Source organism: Pristis pectinata, chromosome 3 (assembly GCF_009764475.1).
Source record: "Pristis pectinata isolate sPriPec2 chromosome 3, sPriPec2.1.pri, whole genome shotgun sequence".
NCBI classification, from domain to species: Eukaryota; Metazoa; Chordata; class Chondrichthyes; order Rhinopristiformes; family Pristidae; genus Pristis; species Pristis pectinata.
The window spans coordinates 57,215,888-57,238,060 of record NC_067407.1 but is presented as its reverse complement, the minus strand read 5'-3'; the positions used below and the strand labels follow the sequence as shown (position 1 = coordinate 57,238,060).

At 39.9% G+C, this 22,173-nt stretch overlaps 1 protein-coding gene across 6 annotated transcripts in view; it reads left to right on the top strand.

Annotated features, from left to right (window-relative positions):
- The window catches only part of rgl1 (ral guanine nucleotide dissociation stimulator-like 1), a 205,178-nt gene that overhangs the window by 173,396 nt on the left and 9,609 nt on the right, over positions 1-22,173 (top strand). For all 6 annotated transcript variants that reach the window (XM_052011787.1, XM_052011793.1, XM_052011789.1 and 3 more), the window contains 10 exons: positions 5,548-5,741; positions 8,068-8,201; positions 9,498-9,713; positions 11,315-11,418; positions 12,022-12,106; positions 15,582-15,671; positions 17,809-17,895; positions 18,880-18,912; positions 20,126-20,247; positions 21,127-21,216. In XM_052011787.1, the coding sequence (XP_051867747.1) occupies positions 5,548-5,741; positions 8,068-8,201; positions 9,498-9,713; positions 11,315-11,418; positions 12,022-12,106; positions 15,582-15,671; positions 17,809-17,895; positions 18,880-18,912; positions 20,126-20,247; positions 21,127-21,216 (1,155 nt within the window). The remainder of the gene's footprint in view (positions 1-5,547; positions 5,742-8,067; positions 8,202-9,497; positions 9,714-11,314; positions 11,419-12,021; positions 12,107-15,581; positions 15,672-17,808; positions 17,896-18,879; positions 18,913-20,125; positions 20,248-21,126; positions 21,217-22,173) is intronic.

Below are 22,173 nucleotides of genomic sequence, written 5' to 3'. Positions count from 1 at the left end.
TCTTGTCTGACCCAGGCTGAGGCCATCCTCACTAACCTTGTTCATTTGGCTAAATAAACTAGATACTAGGGTTAACCCTGGGGTCTTTATGGTCAAATCAATACTTTGGTTTTGCATGTGTTTGAAAATGTTTTGATCTCATTAAATCCAATAGTTAAGTCCAGAGATTCACCACCCTCGGTGAGAATTGTCAAAGCTAAACCCAGATCTTGAATTTGATGTTCAGTCCTGATATGCAGTGTTTTGTTTCCCTTCCCCTATCAATACCAATCAATGGAGAAGAGAGGTAAAACTTAGATTAAGGTTCTGGCTTTAATTGAGAATAGTTCTCATTGGATCCTGAATTTCTGTTTGCCTGCATTGAGCAGGGATTCTGGACTGGGATGAAAAAGCATGATGATCTTTACTAGGTTTGGACTTTTGGACCAGGAATACAGCAGTGAGGCAGACTGAAAACATGGCTGGTGTAATTGACGTTTGGATTTTATGAAGGATTGTGTTAGAGATGTCAAAGGTTTTTGCACCGTCAACAGGTGGTATTTTATAAAATTGGTGATGCATTATTGCATGCACCATGTTGGTGGGTCTTCTAACCTTTGCCAGCTTCCTTGTTCCTGAATTTCGTTTGCACGCTGGCAATTATTGAATAGTAAAGATTACAGTGCACTTGATTTGACACCATCTTAATGGTGCACTTTGGCAGCTGTGGGTAATTTTAGATAGGTTGGTGATTTGTTCTTTGCTAATTATTGTGTAAAAGCTCTGCTCCCCATAACTCTTCACGAATTGGTGGGATGTTGGCGCACTGCAACCAATTTTTTTTGGACAGGAGCCACACTGTTTGGATGTCTTTGATATTCAGAGACTTTAAAAACTTTTAGTATGTAAATTATTAAAAGATTAAAAATGTGAAGAAAATTAGTAACATTTTCTTTCTCAGCTCCAGAATGGGAGTCCTCCATTCATAGGAAAAAGGACTCTGATCCTATGCCAACCAGAACCATAGAAACAGATTCTTCAGCACTGTACTAGGTAATTCCAGGATCTGGCAATGGACTGCATTTGGAGTCCAGCAGTGGAGTAGAGTGACAGATACAGCATTTGTCACTCCTCATGTCCTGGATCTGTAGGACTACACAACTCAACGTGTAACTAGGAATGGCAGAATGCTGCAATTCTGCTTGGAATCACCACCCTCAAGCCTGTTCTTTGCAACCTGGTGTGCTTGTGGCTTTGAGCTGGTGGTTTTGGAGCCTGAAAGAAATGATAATCATTAAACCAGACAGTGTACTGCAGTTAAAGGTTTTGGTGGGAACTCCTTTGTAAATATGTCAGAAGAGACCATTACAAAGGATTTACAGAAGTGGACTTGACCAAATGTTCCATAGTGCAAGGTACTCGTTGAATGTTATCACACAATCTCCAAGGTAGAGACTGCTTAGCTCAGTTACTTATTCCATCTTGGATGCACCCTTGGCTACAGCATTGTGCTGGTCTTTCCTTGTCACAACAAGTAACCACTATCTGCTTCCTTGGCTCACATTTCCTGTCAGCTTTGACGCACAGGGACTTTGTCTTTTAGCAAAAGTAAATGACCAACAAAAATAAACCTCGCCAGAGTGTTCAGATGTCCCTTTCCTATCACTGCCACTTCCTCGACGCAAGCATTCTGATTAAACAAGCTCATTTCAATCATTGAGATTTCTGAATGCTGCTGATTGACATATTCTGTGCCCTGACAGTTTCTGCCTGTGCCTTAAGCTCTGGAATGCCCAGTTTAAACTCCTGTATTACAACCCCTTTTCTATTAAGGGCTATTTCAACTTCCATTTTCACTGAGCTTTATGTAACTGTGTCTTCAACGGAAGTGCAGTGCACTAATTTTATTTCTTAAGAATTGCGGTACTTCACTGGTATATCATGCACTTCGATAGCCAAAATGATTTGTTACCTTTCATTAACAAAAATGAGCACTATCAGGTTTTTGGAACTGACGTGGGCGGTTTATGCCTGGATCTAACCCATGTCAACTGACTTGAATAATGTTGCAGTGAATGCAAATGATAGTTCCTTCTGTAGCAGATGGTGCTACAAATACATGGCACCATTCACCAAGCAGCAGCATCAGGTTAACACTGCATGTGATTATAGGGTTACTGTGGAATCTACACAGACTGTTTAATATGAAGTAGTGTTCTACGGTTCTATGAGCTAGTTTAATCAGAGCCTCGGAATGTATCCTGCACAGAATGTGGAACTATGCGGCATGAAGAATTTTCAAGTAATCAAATACCCGATCTGTTCCTATATGCCATGGTGCAGCAACCTCCTTGTGCCAGGTTAGAAGGGGGTTTTGTGAATTTTACTCCGGGGTGTGGGTGTGTGTAGGTGCTTGTGGACTGCTGCTGTGCTACCCCTCACTAGTTCCCCTTGTCCCTAAGATATGGCGAGCAAGAGGTGTGTAGAGAAGGAACCTCTGAGCGAAGTCGCATTGCAAGAGCCTCAAATTTCATCTTTCTTTTTAAATCTGTTTTCTTTTTACAGATTCTGCAGGGTGCTTTATTTATGGAGCAGAGTAATGGACAAATAGATCTTGCAATGTAAACCCAAGTTTGCCTAAAGTTTGTGTATCCTATCTTGCACCAAGTTCTATCACCCCTGACTCCCTGTCAGTCTCTTTTTAAAATTCTTTTTCCTGGGCTTAAACCTCTTGTGGTCTTGACTGTCCCCATTGCTTTTTTTTTACTGCCCTACAGTCCTCATCAAGCTGCTTTGGCCTTGTGCATCTCACAAGAAAATAGGAGCAGGAATTGACCAATTGGTCCCTCAAAGCTTGCCTTGCCATTCAATAGGATGGTGCCTGATCTACCCCTGGACTTGACTCCTTCACTGTGCCAGTTCCCCATAGCCCTCCATTCCCTCTTTCTTTCAAAAAAAAAATTATCTACCTCCCCTTTAAATTTTCTTAAATCCCCAACACATAGAGGTCTAATGTTTTTAACTGTTTATGATTGGACAGCCCCCTCATCCTGAGAGTTAGCGTGGTGAATCTCTTCTGGACTGCCTCCAATGCTGATATACCCTTAAGGGGACTGAAACTATATGCAGCCTCACCAACATCCAGTACAATTGTAACAACACTTTATTGCTAGGGCACTGGAGCTTAAAAATAATGGTTAATATGCTGTTTTGCCACCTTAATTACTTGCTACATCTGTATGCAAACCTTTTGTTTCATGCACAAAAGCACCTAGATCCCACTGTACTCCTCTTGCTGCAGCCTAATCCATTTAGATAGTCCACTTTTTGATTCCTCATATTGGCGTCCAGGACTTCAGTTCCAATTTTAAATGCCGTTTGACAAGTTTCTCCCCACTCACTGAACCTATCTATATTCTGTTGCAGTCCAAATATTGCAGTATGCTCTTGCTTATTATCTCAGCAAACTTGGATACCTTTTTGCCCCTTCCCAGTCATTAATGTAGATGAATAAAGGGAAAGACTGATCCTTGGGGCACCTATGTATTCAGACATTGTGATAACTAGTCTTCAATCCATGTTAATGCACTTTTCCCAATACTATGAGCTCTTGTGCACAAACCTTTTATGTGGAACCCTATTTAATACCGTCTAGAAATCCAACTGTGCTACATCTGTAGACTGTCATCTGTTGATTCCATTTGTCATATCCTTGAAGAGCCCTAGCAACTTTGACAAACATGACATCCCTTTCATAAAACCATGTTGACTTGGTTTAATTGAATTAAGCTTTTCTGAATGAGTAGCTATTTCTTCCTTGTTTAAAACTCCAGCTCTTCCCAACAACAGACAAGCTAACTGGTATATAGTTCCCAGTTTTGTGTGTCTCCCTTCTTGAATATGGGCTTCGTGCTCATAGTCTGCTGATAACCTTCAAGAATACTGGAAGAAGTCAAATTGGAATGCCAGTGCTTCTTATTTTTATTTTTTTATGCCCCATGATTGCTTGGGTTTTTAGCCACTTGGTTGAATAACCATAAGGCTGTAGAACTCCTTCCGTAAATATACCTCTGCAACCTAACTCTCAAGCCCTTGAGGGTTTCAGCTTAATCATACCAGCTTGGATCAAATTCAGCTGTCTTAAATTCTGTATGTTTGGCTCTGTCAATTTTTTGTTTTTAAATGTGCCATTGAAATGCATGTTGCAGCTATTTCGGTGTGTAGTCAATGTTTCTATGTAACAGTGGTTAAGCTTGCCCTTAAGTAATGCCATCTGGTTGCCCATTATAAAGGGGGAGCTAAATTGAACAGTAAGTTAGCCAAATCTGAGCATTTTGGTGAATATCCTTAATTGGATCTTGCTCTATTTTGTTGTCCACAGCTTGGTAATCTGGTCCAAAAATCTGAATAATCAGTCTTTATTCTAGATTCATTTGCTTATCCTGAGGTGCAGAACATTTCATTTTTCAAGGCCTCAATAGAGGAATTTGAATTAAAATGCAAAGATTGTGGGTTTTTTTTTTGTTAGAATTATCTCTGTTTCAGAGGTTCCAGAAATTGCATTTATGCAAATCTCCAAGGACGAAAACCTGCTGTTTCCAGGTTGGAATATTTGTGTCTCATTGCCACAAAGTCAAAACCTTAGATATCCCAACCTGATAACATTTGTCCGTGAGATGAAGTTACTCCCACAGAGGCTCAAGAAAGCTACTTGCCACTACCTTTACAGTTGCAGAAAGGTGCAGTGTGGATACAGGCCCTTCAGCCTCCTGAGTTGGTGCTGACCAGGAGTAGCACATTTTTGTACATTAATCCTACCCTAACCTATTTTCCCCATATTCCTGTCAATGCTCCCACCCTCCAGATTCTATTGCCTATCTACACACCAGGGGCAATTTACAGTGGCCAATTAACCTACCAACCCACACATTTTTGGGATGTGAGAGAAAACCAGGGAACCGGGAGGAAACCAATGCAGTCACAGGGAGAATGTGCAAACTCCACACTATCTGCACCGGAGGTCAGGATTGAACTTCTGTTGCGGTAGCTTTGCCAGACCTTCTAGTGACTCCCATGTGCTGAGAATGAATTAAAAAGAAACAAAACATTATCTATGATCTGAATTTGCAGCATTGAAAACTTTCCAAAATACCATTTTATATATTTAAAAAAAAATTGCTGAGATGTGGACTTTGCTGTCAACCTGGTGTTTATTGTCCATCATTGCCCCTGAACTGAGAAGGTAGTCATGAGACAACCACATTGGCCTGGAGTTCCATATAGACTACTATGGCTAAGGGCAGCAGATTTCCTTCCCCAAAAGGCATCAGTGGGATTTTGATGATCTGAAAATTTCGTGGTTAATGTCACTAAGAATAGCTTAAAATTCAAGTTGTATTTAGTTTAACATAAAACTTCCCACCTGCAATGTGGTGATTTTGAACTTTTATCTCTGAATAGCAGAACTCTAGCTACAAGTGCAGTAATCGCAATGGTACTGAATACTAATTCTAAGCATTTATTTACCCTTTAGCATAATTGTTAACTTTTTTTTATGTTTACTTCCAGCGCTATAGCCTCAATTCTGCGAGCCTGGCTGGACCAGTGCTCCGAAGACTTCCGGGAAGTTCCGAATTACACGTGCCTCCACAAGTTGCTCTGCTACCTGAGGCAGACGATGCCAGGTTCCGATCCTGAGCGAAGGGCTCAGAACCTTCTGGAGCAGTTTCAGAACCAAGAGCTGACAGAACAGGAGCTGGACAGTAAGATGAATATTTGTGCTGCAAGTAATGAGTTAGGAAAGGAATGTGGGGCTGTGGAAGAAATGTTCCCATTTTGACAAAGGCTGCAAAAGCAACACTGAAGCATGTTATTGCAAATCTGCATTGGAGATTTGGAACAAGTTTGGGCCTGGAACCACTTTTTTTCCAAGCCCCGTTCCCTCAGTAAATGTATATTTATTTTGATAGTTGTATTGCAAATTTATTCAAGTTGGGTTATTATTCTTCTCATTTTAAATGTTGTGTAAAGGGGGAAGTAAGGAGATTTTCCTTATTCTCATGATTATTTGAGCATTCTGTGTTTCATCAGTGCCATTAAAAAGGGAATTGTTTGATCATTTGAACAGAATATAAGACTTTCTTGGGGAAAGGAAAATTTGGAATAGATGGATACAGACTGATCTGAGAGATCAGACCAATACAGGAATCTTTGGCAAAATTGGCTGACTCCAGTTATGATTTCCCTGATTTTAAAGTTGCTTCACTTTGAAAATAGTTTGAATTGCTGCCAGCTCTGTTGCAAAATCTGTAGTTCAAAGGTAATCTGAAAACATGGGCCTGGACTTTACACTGGTGGTGATGGCAAGACTAGCAGCCTTTCACGTCACTGAACTGGCAGCAACTGTTGAAACACAAACTAGAGCACAAGTCACCGTCAGCGATTCCTTGCTCCTCCATAATTTGCCAACTTAATCAGTAGAAATTAATAAGCATGTAGAAGCTTAAGATATTTAAACTATTTTCATTGAAGACTCTCACCCCATGCCACAAGGCACAACATTTTCAGTGTCTTAGTGTTTAGTTTAAGCTATCATAACTCTTCAGTAATCCAAGGTCCCAAAAAAAAACCTTTATGGGTTGCAGTTTGCTCAGATAATGGGATTTTACCTTAAACCTTTTTGATTTTGGTATTTCAACTTCTGTCCTATTCTTCTATCAACTTCGAACTTGGTGCCCTGCATTGTATTAGCATTTCTTTTTTGTTTTTAAAATGCTTTTTACATCCTGCTTTGCTTCTGGGAATTCTTCAATGGATGTTCAGCTGGCTTGATAACGTACAGCTGCTGGACAAGGGGTTGCTCTAGAGCTGATGCTGATATGTGACCAATGCCACTGGGTGGGAAACCCATACCATGGGTATCACTAGACTTGTGCCAGCTTTCATTCAGTGGCAGGCTGCTGTTTCACTGCTAACTGTAAAATTGGTGACGTAATGTTTAGCGTACTCCGAAGGGCAAATGGGTTTAATGACAAGATGGATGGCAAATTAGTCAAATTAGTATAATGACGTTTTGCCACAGTTCACTTGGTGTTGTCCAATAGAAATTGATGTCCTCAACACCACCCTTATGGCAGCAACAGACACCATTTTGGGCAAGTGCAATAACATTAATTGTACACATCCCAGTAATTCTAGAATTAATTGCCTATTTAGCAAAGAAGGAATTTAAATTAGAATAGTATAGCGATATATCCACAAATTTGGTCATTTTGAATGGATTGGTGAAGCAACTCTGCCATAGAAATTTTGCAGTTGTCTAGGGTTTGGCTCTTTAATGGATTTCCTTTTGGATTTTATATGGGGGGGAAAAAACATCTACTGTTCATCTTATTGGAATTGTAAGATGAAGCAAAATGAGCACTGAGCTGTCAATAATTGGAAGAGGCAACATTTTTGCACTCAACCTTTCCTATCAAGAAATAGTTCAAGAATCAGAGGGCTCTGGAAAAATTCTGTTAAATATCTTAATGCAATCCAGCAAATGTTTGCCCTTCTTCCTCCTTGCCACCTATCACCAGCTTTCCTCTCAACTCCACCCCAATTAAAGGGGGTGAGGTTTCTTGGTGTATAATTCCTGCATGGTGCATCCTTGAGCTGCTTGGTTGAATTTTGCAAAGTGATGTTTATTGTGCCATTTTCCAGGCTGTTGTTGTCGATGAAAGTTTCTGTTACATTGTGACTTGAAAGTAATGCTGGCTTGTGTTAAAACTAGAACTATTCAGTCGGTGGGAAGATTGACTCAGACACAGATTAGCTCCTTGCTCATCAGTTCTGTTTAATGGGAACATGTCAAGAGAAGTGTTTTTCTTGCCAGTTCAGTGCTACCATTTAAGTGGCTATGATTGTAATGTAATAGTATTTTATCAAATCCTTGTTCATAGACGTAAGAAAATTGATTACTACTTCAAACCATTATTTTAAAAGAAGTACAAATTGAAGTTGTGCAAGTTTGACCTTGTTCTTTTTGAGATTTTAGTTAAATGTTGTAAACCTTGGGCACAAACAAGTGTCTTGTCAATTGTACAGATGGTTACCATGGAAACATCACTTTCAGCCTGGGAGAGGAAGGGGATGTAGAGATCGATGGAATCGAAGAAAAACAGGATTTCCTCTCCTTCCCATCAGATAAGGTGGCAGAGCAGTTGACGTACATGGATGCTGTAAGTAAACAAGAAGTTGGGGCCGTTATATTGGGTATGATTTGCCTGGTTACTCGTAATGCCATGTATTAAGTAAGCATCCCAATCTTTCCTCGCATTGTAAATGCTGTTAGTGCTGTGTCAGTCAATACAACTCAAAGTTCACTTCATAGAGCAGCATTTTAAAGCTTCAAAACATGTTGTTTGACATGTGACTTCAATATCAAGATTGGAATGTCTGTGCTGGCAAAAGCTTCAACAACCTTGTTTTTCTGAACTGGATGTCATGTGAAATAGTTAGCCTGAGAGAGAGCTTAAAAAGCCCATACTGTCATGCCAGATCTTGGGCATTGACACAATGAATCCGGATCAATCCAGAGTAAAGGCTGCAATCTTCAGAGCTGGAGTGTAATTTTTATCCCAAATAATAAAATTTTGGATCCACTTGGGGGTGGTGAGAAGCTTGGGCAAGTATTACATTATGATGGAACAGGTCAAAACACTTTCTCTCATTTAAGTGGGATATTGCTGTGATGACATTTCACTTGCCGGACTTTTCAGTGAACCTCAGTTGGACAGTGTATGAAACCAACTTTGTATCCAGTCTTGTCCATTTTCTAACTGGTAGTTTAAACTAAAATTTCCCAACTGTGGTTTCTTCCTCAAAATAAAAAGATTTTTGACACAGCCTTTGATTCTATTAGATGTAAATTTTAATTGCATGCACTCCCAACTCTACCTTGCACTCACTATTGCCATCTCTATTTTCTTTGGACCATTTGGTGGATGATGCACAATTTCTGCCTGCATGAGCTGAAAGGTTGAGCCTTGGGGCTTCCGTTAGATCAATTGTCTGTGCGCTCAACATTCTTTTTGGTCCTTTTTATAAGGACCAGTTACTTTCCTTAACGTAAGTCAATCAAATGTCATTTGTACTTCAGTCCACTAAGATCTCAACCATGTCTTTTTTTTTTGTTAACTGGATTTCATTATCCTAATGTCCAGAGTTTCCCCAAGAATCTGCTGTCTCCATACTATATTGCATCCAGGACCTCAATCCTCATTCACCACGATTAGCTCCCTTCCTCCCAAACCACCTCCTTTGAAATGAATCCTGTTTGGAGTCATACCACGTGGAATTGGGCCATTCAGTCCATGATGTCCATGCTGACCAATGGGCAGTCAGTCAGTGCTTAGCCTTATTATACTAACAGAAGGTTAACCAACCCTTTAAGTGCAGTGACTTTCTTAAAATATATTTCACTGTTTAATTGGTCTGTTGTAAGTCTTTTGCTTAATTTTGTCTTTTGATTTCAGGAATTGTTCAAGAAAGTTATTCCACATCACTGCCTGGGTTGCATATGGTCCAGAAGGGACAAAAAGGGAAATAAGCATCTGGCACCCACTATTCGGGCCACCATCACCCAGTTCAATGTCCTCACAAAATGCGTCATCAGCACCATATTGAAGGACCTGCAGCTGAAGCCACAGCAGAGAGCCAAAATCATAGAGAAGTGGATTGATGTTGCCCAGGTAACACATGGCTTGTCCATTTTCTCTGTGTGGAAGGTCAAAGCCTGCGGTGCAAGTATCTATCTGGGTAGAAGAGAACCTTTAAAACTACAAGCAGATCAAGACTGGGTAATTTTGTATTGTTGGGTTTGGCAGCTTATGGGGTTGTGGTATTTGGGTGTTGCTGTCCCTGGATTTGAAAGCCTGTAATATTATAGAAGGAAAAGACCTGAGGGTGAGGTGGGTGTCCAAGGAACATTTCTGAAGCATAGTGAGTGCTGGTTATTCATCATTTCCCTCCTACTGAGAGTTTGGAAAGTTGAATCAGCATAACTTCTGCATCCTTGGCTGTAAGCATGGCATGTGCTGGAAATTATATCCATCAGACTTGAGAGTAAAATGAATAAACAGTAAATGCCTGATGCCTTTTAGAGTACTTGCTTTGCTGTGTCTTATATATTAGAGATGTTGTGGTTGCTTTGTTCTCATGCTTCACTTAATTGTACAAAATTTGTGGCGTCCATGTGTCTGGTTTTTACTGAAGTGCTTCCATGATCATCTTACAATTATAAAAATGGATAGCCTCATTGACTGCACTTTAGGTCATGACCTCTGCCCCGTATAGCTGAGTTCAGCCTTTATTCACTTTTTTTCTTGAAGTAAAGCTACAAGACTTCCAAAGGGAAAGAGGTTGGGGTTACATACTTAACATTTTCATGCTTCTGTAAGTGCCTGTATTTGCATATTAACATTAAACAAGATAATGCTATTTATGTGAGACATAAAAGCAAATTGTTCTTAATTTTTAATTACACTTGGAAAATTAAGTTGGCTATTCGATTGAAAGCAATTTCTCTCCCTCCCTAGCGCAAAGTCATTAACTCTTTAATTTTGCTAATTCTTGTTGGTTTAGCATATGCCCACGAGACTTAACTTCCAACATCTGGCCAAAGTAGTTGTGCCTGAGTTTCTAGTAATGAATCAATCATTTAGGGGAAAGGGGACATGGTAGAAGAGGAGGAAATCAGCTCTGTCCTCGTTTCATTATCGGAAATACGTAATTCGCGTCAGGCTCCGCTGACTCCTCAGTCCCGGAATGGGAATCCTGCCTCTCCTGGGTCTCTAGAACCAGGGACACAGAGGCATTCTCACCACTGTCCTAGCTGAGGCTAGCTAGCTTGGTATCGGCTGTTGTATATTAGTCCACATGTAACTAATAAAAGTGCGTCAGGATTATTTTTGCTGTTTGAGATTATTACCGTGAGCTGTGGGTCCCCAGCATGAGGTCTTTGTCTGACATTGCTAACTCCTTTAATCCATTTTTCTGCCTTTCCTCCCTCCACAACAGTTTTTTAAAAAAAAACAAATTTTCGAAGCTTCCTTTGGTCTCCTTGACCCTAGCTGTTGACCAGTGTCAGAAGTTGGTAGGCAATGAAGGGAAGCGGTGATTGTAGAGAAAAAGTGAATAACAAGCTTAGTTGCCAAGTATAAATGTTTTCCACAAAACCTTAATGCTATGGTATTTTCACAGCTGACTCTTGGTAGCTAAGTTCAAAACCCTGAGGTGTCAGGAAATCAGCAACCACTGATAGTTAGACAAAAGTCTCTTGTTTTATCATTAGGAATGCAGGATCATGAAGAATTTCTCCTCGCTGCGTGCCATTCTTTCAGCCATGCAGTCAAACCCCATCTACAGACTGAAGAGGACTTGGGCTACTGTTTCAAAGTAAGTCTATTTCCAAGACGGGCCCATACATTTTTTTGGTTAAGTATGTGGTGATTGGATTGTAGATTCTTCCCTGAGCTTCATTTCAGGATGGGTAGATCTCAGAAGTTTGGCAGGACTTTCAGATCACTTCACCCCCTTCCCCCAAAGGATCTGGCTTAGCTGGAGAATAAGGATTTGCTGAGCAATGTCTTGAGGGGAGGGGGGAGCAAATATTATCCCAAAACTGATCTGCTCCTGGATGTGACTTGCCATAAAATTCTCCCTTTGGGAATATATTCATCCAGTGAAGTAAGAGTGGTCACCAACAATGAAGAGAATTTGCAATCGTTTAATCACTCAATGAAATGTGTTAAATCTTTCTAAAGCAATTGCCTGAAATTGGAACTCCATGCCAGAGATGACTTGATCTTGTCCCAATTATTTTTTTTAGGTTGCTTAAGCATTTGTCTGGCTACCATAATGTTTGGTAAAGATCCCCTTTCTGGTTCTGCAAAGACCTAAAATTCCACAAGGCTGTCTATTATTTACTTCATCAGATGGCTTGATGGCAGGTGGTTAGTGTGCCTCTTATAACAAACTTGTCTCATTCTTTTGATTTAGAGACAGCATGTTGATGTTTGAAGAGCTTTCAGAAATATTCTCTGATCAGAATAACCATCTGACAAGTAGAGAGCTGCTAATGAGGGTAAGGTATTGCTGCAGATGAGTGCATCCATAGTGGTGGGGTATTAAATGGTTATAAAAGGTGCTCCTAATGGGTTAAACTGGTGGCTGACAGCTGATGAATATTGTACACCAATCAAACAGTAGAGGTCCAGGGGTTTGGCTTGGCTCAGTTCTTCAAAAGTTCTAAGTCTCAGTACGTATAATGGAAGTGAATATTAGAATTTGTAATAAACTGACTAAACTTGTGCTACTCATGATGTAACTCAAGTCATGGAAATTTCTCTTTTGTAATTCATTAAAAGGATAGAACTTCTAAGTGGAAGTCTTTTTGCTTCATGCACTGAGGTCCCTGTAATTAAAAACTAGGTGAACACTTGTATGTCAGTTCCTGTGTGTAATTATTAGTTCAATTACCATCCATTTCTTTTACTTTCTTATCCTCAATGATGAGGATTACTGGCTGCATGGGAACCAGGCCACATTTATGGAATCTTTTGAACTGTAACTACCAAATTTCATTAAATCAGCTGTTGTCTTATTCAACAGGTTTCCCTGTCTCTCTTCAGAGAGCTGCATGCTCTTAAAATGCTGAATATGTTCAAAGGGTTAAGATTATAATCGCTCCCATGTATGAATAACACTATTGGTCTTTCAATGTCAGCAGCATATTTTGAAAGTTTATCAAAGTTGAGAATTTTGTGAGGAAATGTCGCCGAATAAACAGTTGCCCCATTTTGGACTTGGCATGTCAATGCTTGCTCTCTTGAGGTGGTGGTGGTGGGGGATTGGTGGTGGTAGAGAGAAAGCAAGTCACATTTAGTTGAGAAATGTGAGGTGTGTGTATATGTAATAATCTATCAAAAAATACTTTTCATCTTGTTAGCACAGGCAGTATAGCAGCAATTCAGTTCAGCTGAACCAGCTTGTTTTTAAAGAAAAGTAGCATGATTCACATCAAGCTTCTCGGAATTGTGACTGGATCCTTTTCCATGTCTTTCCACAAACCCCACCCCATCCTTCCTAGCTCCCCCGATTATTGACCAACCTGTTTTCATGACAGCCCCTTCACTCTAAAGAAAAATCTTGCTACCACCACCTGCCTCCCTGGCACTCTAATTTTTAAACAAGCTGTTCACCTTCAGTTTGGAATAGTGTTCATTTGGGATTGGTATAGAAAGGGTAGTGGGTTAATGGGGACAGAGTGCTTGTGGTATTTAGGGAAAGGAAATTTTAGACTGATGCTGCAACTGCTACTTTGTGCTCAAGACTTTTCTAAGAAATGTTGTACAACTTTCTCAGATGAACCTTTTCCTAGTTTTATCTGATGTATTTTTCTCGATCCTGAAGTTTTGCTTGTTTGATTAAACTGATGGGCAGCAAAACACTGAGCTGAACCAAGATTGACTTCTTTGCTGGAATATTTGTGCATGTTTAAAACTGAATGATAGAACAGTCAGCACAATGGTTCAGTTCCTGAAGCATCAATTCCACATCCATTTAGAAAATTTTCAGGTTCAGTCAATCAAGTGCTACTGTGGAACATTTTTCTGACAATTGTTGTCATCTTAGTTGCCCGTTGTACCACTGATGGATATCTTTCCTATCATCAATATAAGATGATGAGCAGTCATTTATTTATGGCACCTCATACCAATTCCCTCCATTGCTTGGATTGAACTAATCCATGGGGAAACCATGGCATCATGTTTCATAGAAGGCTGCATCTGAACTGTTGCGTCTGTTCCACTTGTTTTTGTGCCTCCATTTGTTTCTCCCATTTCTACAACTTGGTGTTGTTTTTGATATCTTGACTGTTTCTCTCCTTTTGTCCCCTCCAAATTTTAAAACAAAATGGAAAAACTCACAGGTCGGGTTGATGATAGGTCATCAACCTAAAATGTTGACTCTGTTTCTCTCTCCAGACAAGTATTTACGGTTTTTCCAAATTTCCAGAGTGTGCAGTATTTTGCATTTCCATAAAATTAAGTGGTTCACAGTCAGCAGTCCAGCTCAGTAACCATTCTCTCATTGACATGGCCTTCCTTATTCCTAATCTACTGAACATCGCATAAACTTTTTAATATCCTTCTACAATCTTGCCCCACTTATCATTCATACTTTCCCTCTTTGTATGGCCTTGCAAATTTTCAGTTAGCCCTTCACTTTTATCACTGACTCATTTTGTTCCTTTTTTATTTCATTCTTCCATTTAGTTACTAATCAATCCTGATGTTAGCTACTTACAGACTTATTGCTGAGTTACCGTACCACTTTGCATTGTTCACAGGGTAAGAAAGAGTCAAAGTATGGGGTCCTTGTTTACTACTTCTGTCTTGAATAGAGCCAGGGGTTTTTGTGTGTGTTTGAAAAGGAGTCAAAGCAGAACTATTTCCTGTAATGTCATCACTCTTTCTGCACAAAGGTCTCTAAGCCTAACTGACTCTCTCCTACAGTTCTCAGGATATTTGCCTCAATTTCCCTGATCCTATGCCATGTCAGTCTCTTGTAGCCCATCCACCTTTTGTCGTCCATGGGCATTTTCTGATTGAAATCTAAAGTGGGTGCACAAAGATTTTAATTTTTAAGCTTGGTACTGAATATCAAACCAATTTTTATTGGAGATGGTCCAAAGCAGTTTTTTTTGTAGATATAAATATCCACCATGGATGATGCTTTATCTGTGCTTTCTGTAGGGAATGTAACTGTCCTGTATATAATTCACTTTTGTAACCTCCCTGTAATATGTAGAAGGCATATTAATGCCTTATTACCTTTTATGTTTTTTTTTTGTTACCCTTCCATGGGCTATTGCAAGGCCTGCATTTATTGCCAGTTTCCGGTTGATGTTGGAGCTGGTGTTGAGAGACTGTGTTGTGTGGCTGCTGTCTGTGCTTGTTCTGTTAGGAATTGAGGAAATCTTGACCCAGCAACAGTTATCTATCTTTGTTATCTGTTGAAGTGACATATTTCATATTGTATCCTTTCCATACACTTCAGGGCTTCACCTTTTTATTCTCCAGCAATGTGACTAGCAATCCAAGTTTGGAAGCTTACAGAAAGTCTGAACTAGTTCCCAGTATGACAATGTATAAAAATTTCTCTACCTTCCAGCAAATGGGGTTGGAAAGTATTGAGATCGCACGATGAGCCAGGGAGCAATGATTATTCTTGTCAACAGCAGGTCCATCGGTGTTTCACCCAACGACTAAACCCCGTCCAACTCCTGATGTTATACAGTAAATTGTGTGTATTTGGGTGTGGGTTGTTGCCAGTTTGGTGTGAGACTATCCATCCTCTGAATGGCTGCACTGAAGTTTCACTCTAAAGCACTGGTTATCACAGATAAGAATTCGCCTTGTCCTGGCTGAAGGCTTTAGACTTGTAAAGCCTTAAATTGCGGAGAATTAAGTTTGTTTCAGTTGAAATGTGTAGAACATTTGATTGAGGGAAATTATTGGCAGGATGTTAATCGCTTTTTATTTCCGTACTTTCAGGAAGGCACTTCAAAATTTGCAAATCTGGACAGCAGTGTGAAAGAAAACCAGAAACGGACTCAGAAACGGCTACAGTTGCAGAAGGATATGGTGAGTCACTCCTTTTTATTCAGCACCAGGTGTGCACTATCTTATTCAAAGAAAAACTTGCCTGGAAATCGGTCTCATATTTGCATAATGCAGCTGTTCTAAACCTGGCAATTTGCCAGTTCTTGAAATTAGAAGACTCGTATTGCTGATTTTTTTTTGGTGTTCAGATTAGTTGCAACTTAAAACTATCAGCACTAGAAAGGATGTATTAATCTATGTATACATAATCAATTGAAATTAGAACATTTTGATTGAAATTATGATTGAATGCCAATAAACAAAGAACATGCCCCAAGGGCTTAGTGGGTAAGATCAACACAATAGTTTTTCACTCATTCATGGGTCCTGGTTGTCGCTCACAAGGGTAGTGATTTCCCTCAAAGCTGGTGACAGATTGCTACAGTATTTGTGCCTTGTTGAAAGTATTCACAGTACTGCTAGGAAGTTCTTGGATTTTGTCAATGAAGGGATGGCAGTGTATTTCTGAAGAGTATTGTTCCGTTGCATTTGCAGCCTTGTCTTTCAAGGTATTAGAGGTCATGTATTTGGAAGGTGCTGTCAAAGAAGCATTAGTGAGTTGCAACAGTGCATTTTGTTAACTGTATGCGTTGTAGATGTGATGGAGGGAGTAATTGCTCAGTGGAGGATAGGATACTAGCCAAGCAGGCTTCCGTGTTCAGGGTGGTGTGGAGCTTCTAAAATGTCAATGAAGCTACTCTCAATACATAAAGTATACCATCGTGCTCCTGATTTTGTCTCGTAGATTAGGGAGTCAACAGATGAGAGTCTCAGCCAGAATATTAACAGGACCTGTAACCTTTTGCTCTATCTGTTCCACTTGGCCATTTTTTGGTATCATCTGAGGTGAATTGAAGTGGCTAGAGACTGGCTTGTGTGATGTTTGGGACCTCTGCTTCTGGATGAAGATGCTTGCAAACACTTCAGCATTGTCTTTGATACTCGTGGCCTGGGCTGCATAGTACTTGAGAATAGGTTGTTTATGGAACTCTGTTTCCCCTAATCTGTTTAATTGTCCAGCAGCACATGGCAGGAATGTACAGCTTTGATCTAATCAGCTGGTTACTTACCTCTTGTTGTATCCTGTCTGCCATTTTGCAAGCACCCAGTCCTTTTTGTCACTTCATTGGGTTGTCACGTCATCTTTAGGTACATGTGTTGCTCTTGGCATACTCATCTGCACTCGGAAGTCACAGTAGGTCACCCACCTTGATCCTGACATTGGATATGCTGGGCATTAAGGTTTTGGAAGGCAATGGATTACAATTATGCTGGGCTAATTGAAGGTTCACTGCACCTCATGAATGCTTAGTTTCACAGTGCTGAAGTTCTCAACTCATCCTATCTAACACAGCAGTAATTCCACATAGAATGACTGCATGTGAAATTGACTTCTGGTCTCTAGTGGAAGATTCTTCCCCCCACCTTGCTGTTCTCACCACCTGCTAACAGCTTTGTTCTCCAAGACTTGTCCAGCTTTCTGTGGTGCTACTGAGATGCTCTTGGTGATGGAAGTTTAAAATCTTCCAGCTGAATGCTTGAGTGCCCTGTGATTATTTCAAATGTGCCTTTAACGTGGAGTCCTAATTCTTCCATGAGATGGGATACACCAGGATATTAGGTTCATGTTTAACAACGGCCTGCTGAAAATACTCATTCACCAGTAGAATCTGGGCAATAAAAACTGTCCTCAAATGGGCTCATCAGGGGAGCTCGAGGTTGAGAGAATGCTGTATTTGACCTTGGTATTTCTACATTACTTGATAAAATCAAACTACAAAATGTCTTCTAATCATCTTTCCACTAGTATTATAGTATTGACGTGCACAGTAAGCAGGAATGGTCAATGTCTTTTATAGGCCCTGTACTGTGGAAGAGCTCCCAACATTCAAATAACAAATATTTCCCCCAAAGATTAGCCATAGTTATCTTGGCACAGAACAGGGAACCAAGTGCCAGCTGTTCCTGGCTTGTGCCCTAGCTTTGTGTCTAAACTATTGACCTGTTTAATTCCAGACTGATTTATTTTAATTAAAAAAAAGTAATGTGTGGTCAGGATGTTTGAGAAGTACACCATCCAGCATGTTCAGAGTTAAACTAATTTGCCTCTATTTCCCAGGGTGTGATGCAAGGGACTGTGCCATATCTTGGTACCTTCTTGACTGATCTGACAATGTTGGACACGGCACTCCCGGATTATGTTGATGTAAGTAATGCTGCATGTTGGGATTCCTTCTTTGCTGCTGGTTGCTATAGTTACAGCATCAATGAAAATTGTTTGAAGGTAATCAATGAGACCACTTATGGGACAGATCGAGAATGCATTAGAGTTGAATGCATTCGTTCAGTAATTTAATATACTATGAATTGAACACTGAGGTTGTATGAAAATTACTAAGCAGCTGCTTATGAGTGCAGTTCTCTCTAATTGCAGTCTGAAAATGTTGTATAATTGCAGTCTGAAAATGTTGTATATTGCAGAGTTCAAGCAGATTTGTTAATTGGACATCATGCAGCAATTCATTCTTTGCTGCCATTTTGAGAGTGTGGTATGAATGAGGTTGCGCAAGGACCACATCTCATGCAAAATAAAAGCCTCCTAATGCACACAGTGTACCCCGTGTTATGGCAGTTTGGATAATGGAAATTCACAAATTGCTATCAAAAAAATTCAAGGTGCAGAATAAAAGTTCACCCTTACAGAATTTATGTGGGGGTGGTGGGAAGAATAATAAATGTATGCAGAGAACTGAACTGGTTTATTAAAGACAATGATCACAGTTCAGGGAGGCCACTAAGGGATTTTCTTTGGACTGGCAAGGCAATCTCTTCTATTGATACTTGTACAGCAATACTTCATCAAATCAAATTCCCTTGCCTATAGATCACACATCCATTACAACTGGGAGAACAACTTGCTGTCGGGATGCATCTCCCGTTGTAACGTGGGTTTCAGTGAGGGGGAATAAAAGGGTTTGCGTTACAGAAAATCGCGACACGGATGGTTTTTGAGGCACCCTGTTATGGAGGGTACACTATAAAATTGTTCTGTTATTGAATTTTGGCCTCCTACTTTGGAAGCCAATTAATGCAGGTTGTATTCCTTCTTAGCCCTTCCACATGTAATCCTGGAGTGCCTTCAGCTTTTCCACAAGTTAAATTAATGTTTCTCTCCTCTTGTAATTTCTAGGGTGGCTTGATCAACTTTGAAAAGAGGCGAAGGGTTAGTATGAATTATTAAATATCTCAATTTTCTGAAATATGCAGATGTCACTAAAATCTAATAAACAATTCCAGTGAAACATCTTTATCCAGAAACTTGCTACCAGAAGCGTTAAGAGGAATTGCATGTTTTGAAGAGGAAACGATAGTAGACGAGTGAAAGGAATAGAAATATAATCAGAGTTAGATGAAGTGCTTTGATCACACACGCCCCCATGGATCAACTATGTTAACCCTACTGTAAATTATATTAAATTTACCTTTCATTAGTCATTGTCAACAATTGCCCATATCAGTTTGGGATACAGGTTGGAGATTGTTATTGAATGATCCCAAGGTGTGACTTTTTTCATATACTGAAATTGCTTGTTCAAAAACACTATCTGTTTCAACATGGTCGTGACAACTCCTGGAGGGATTTCCTTAAGGTTGTGACCCACTTCCCATCATCCTGGACAACAGTGATTCAGCAGCTATAATCTTTGTGCAGCTTCTTTTGGGAATGTGGTTGAGTTTTAACATAATGCTTGGGGTGAAAAAGATTCTGCTTTTTGTTTTTGAAAGGTGTATTTTCCCAATTCAGATTTTTATTTTGAGGGGGAGGGATGCAGTATGTATGTGTGTAATCCAATTTCTGGGTAAAGCTGTTTTCAAAGCCGGTTTTGGAAAAGTTCTTCACTTCCCATTTGACAAATAAAATGGGATGTAGCAGTTAACCCAGAATTGATCAAAAGAAAACTTTTGCAGTATTCAGATTTCACCACTTTCCAGCATTTCACTTCTGGCCACCATCTTGTAAAACAAAAATTTCCCCCACCAGTCTTGCCATCAATAATGAGGGATCAGTTGTTGCTTTTTATACTCAAGAATTTTTTTTAAATAAACTAACACCATCAAGAATGCTGCTTCTCCACAAATCTTTTTTTTAGTTTTTATGATTCTAATGTTTGATTAATTTTAAATTCCCGGAGAGGAATTAAGATGTAAAGCAGTCTTGGGATAAATTTCTACACTAATTATTCTTCAGGCAGCTGCTTCAGTGCACTCTCACAGATCTGTGGGACTTTGAGTGAAATGCTTTGAGTGAGCAGCAAATGAAAGTTTAATATAGTTTTTGGCTTCTGTTAAAAGTTCTACTGACATTACTGGAGGTAGGGATATTTTGCTTTTTCAGGGGAAAGAAAACATTAAATTTTTCTTTTCACCTTTGGCAGGAGTTTGAAGTGATTGCACAGATTAAGCTGTTGCAGTCTGCTTGTAACAGTTACTGCATCAGTCCTGTCCAAAGGTTTCTCAAGTGGTTCCACAGTCAGCAGTATTTAACTGATGAAGAAAGGTAAGAAGCTTTGCGGGAATTTTTTTTTCCAGTCAAATATAGAGTATGTTTGTAATCTTGTTAGGCTTTTACCAGTTAATTTTACTCTTTCCATCTCTGGTTGCAAATACCACCAGTATGAAATCTGACTTCAGCAAGGTCACTCACCATTCAAAGGAAAATAGTGTTGTTGTTGTTTTATTAGTACACGATAAAAGGCAACTAACATCAGCAATTGAAGGAATAATAAAGACTAGAACAGAGCAATTCTGGGACCCCATTTTAACAAGCTGTTTTACCCCATATTCCGAGACAACAGAATTGGCTGCTCCATTTTGGTGTGGCTAGAGATGACACTGAAATATCAGCTGCCTCAGGAAACTGATGCTCCAGGTTCATGTGAGGTGATGTCCATTGACTTCAGTGTGAGATTTCATAGCAGTACAGCTGAGGTCTGGAGCTCACTGGTTGCAAATCTGCATGCTACCTTGCAGTAAGCACTAGATGTTCAACTTCATGGGTGTGTTATTGCCAAGAGTCTAGCTCTATTGAATTTTCTACAACCAAACTGCAATTTGAGCACTTTTTCTTCTGCTGCAAGTGTCCTGCCAAAAGGCGGTGATAGGTCATGATAACTCTCCTCTGAATTTTCCCCACATAAGCTACATTCCTTTGTCTCTGCTTTTCATGTGGGAAATATTGTGCTTCCAGAACTGCCAACCACTCTGGGTTGCTGCACTTGTGAATCATTAGTCAAAATAATGAGCCATGTTCTCTTGTCAGAGAAATAAATGCCCTTCAGCAAAATAATCATTTGTGCAAGCTGAGTTTGTCAAAATAACTGCATTGAAAGCCTCCACTTGAGCCTTGTCTAAATCATATTTATTTGCCATCCTGCAGTTATAATGTGTCCTGTGAAATCGAGCCAACCACCGATACCAGTCCCACATCTCCAAAGCCCAGGAAGAGCATGGTAAAGCGACTCAGTCTGTGAGTATAATAAAATGTGCTCTATCTGTTTATTTCAGAGGGCACTGTTCTTTATTGATTTTCGTATTGTGTCCAAGTGCACCGTAATAAATAGAGCCTTTTGATGCATAGGCCTCATTGTCTTACAATCTAAGATAATCTTGTTTGATACAGTGAGTAATTTGAAACATGACATGGGTAGGTACAGCATGCGTGTGAGGATTAGGTAACTTTGAACTCTGGACTTTTCCCTGCCTTGTATTTGGGCCTGCTGAAAATGTAATTAGTAGATTATTGTAGAATCATAATATTACAGGACAGGGAGACACTTGGCCTTTTGTGTGCATGCCAGCTAAAGATGGATCTATTTGGGTTACTCCTGCTTCCAAGATGCTAGGCTGTTATTTTCCAGGTTACATCTGGCTTGCCTGAATGCTTTATTAGTGTACCAAGGGTTTCTGTCTCCACTATTTCCTGAGCAACCCCACCCCAACTATTCTTTAAATGGGAAGTGGAGAGGGGTTGAGAAACCTCTGCAGCCCCTAATCATACCAATTAAGCTCTCTCTACATCCCCTGGTCATTGGTAGCTATAACTGGTTCTGGTTAGTGACCAACTCCATTATTATTATGATATCAGAATGAGAGAAGCAAACTGTTTATCTAGCAGTGTCTGCATTTTTCCCCTACCCCAGTATACTTTTTTGTCACAACATTTCCACTTTTCAAAATTGGATTGAAACTGTGAGCAGTAACAAAGAATTTAAGTGAGATGGTATTGTGCACAATTATGAACCTACAGGTGGAAACTGGATTTGGATAATTGAATAAAAACCAGCTTGACATTCCACCTTTTGGAAGACTGTTTTCGTGTGGACTTGCACACAGCTGCAAAATATCCTCCAACTTCCAACTACTATTTCAGTCATTCGTGTCTGAAGCTGTGGCCCCCATTCAAAGGTGTTTCCATGCAGGTTGT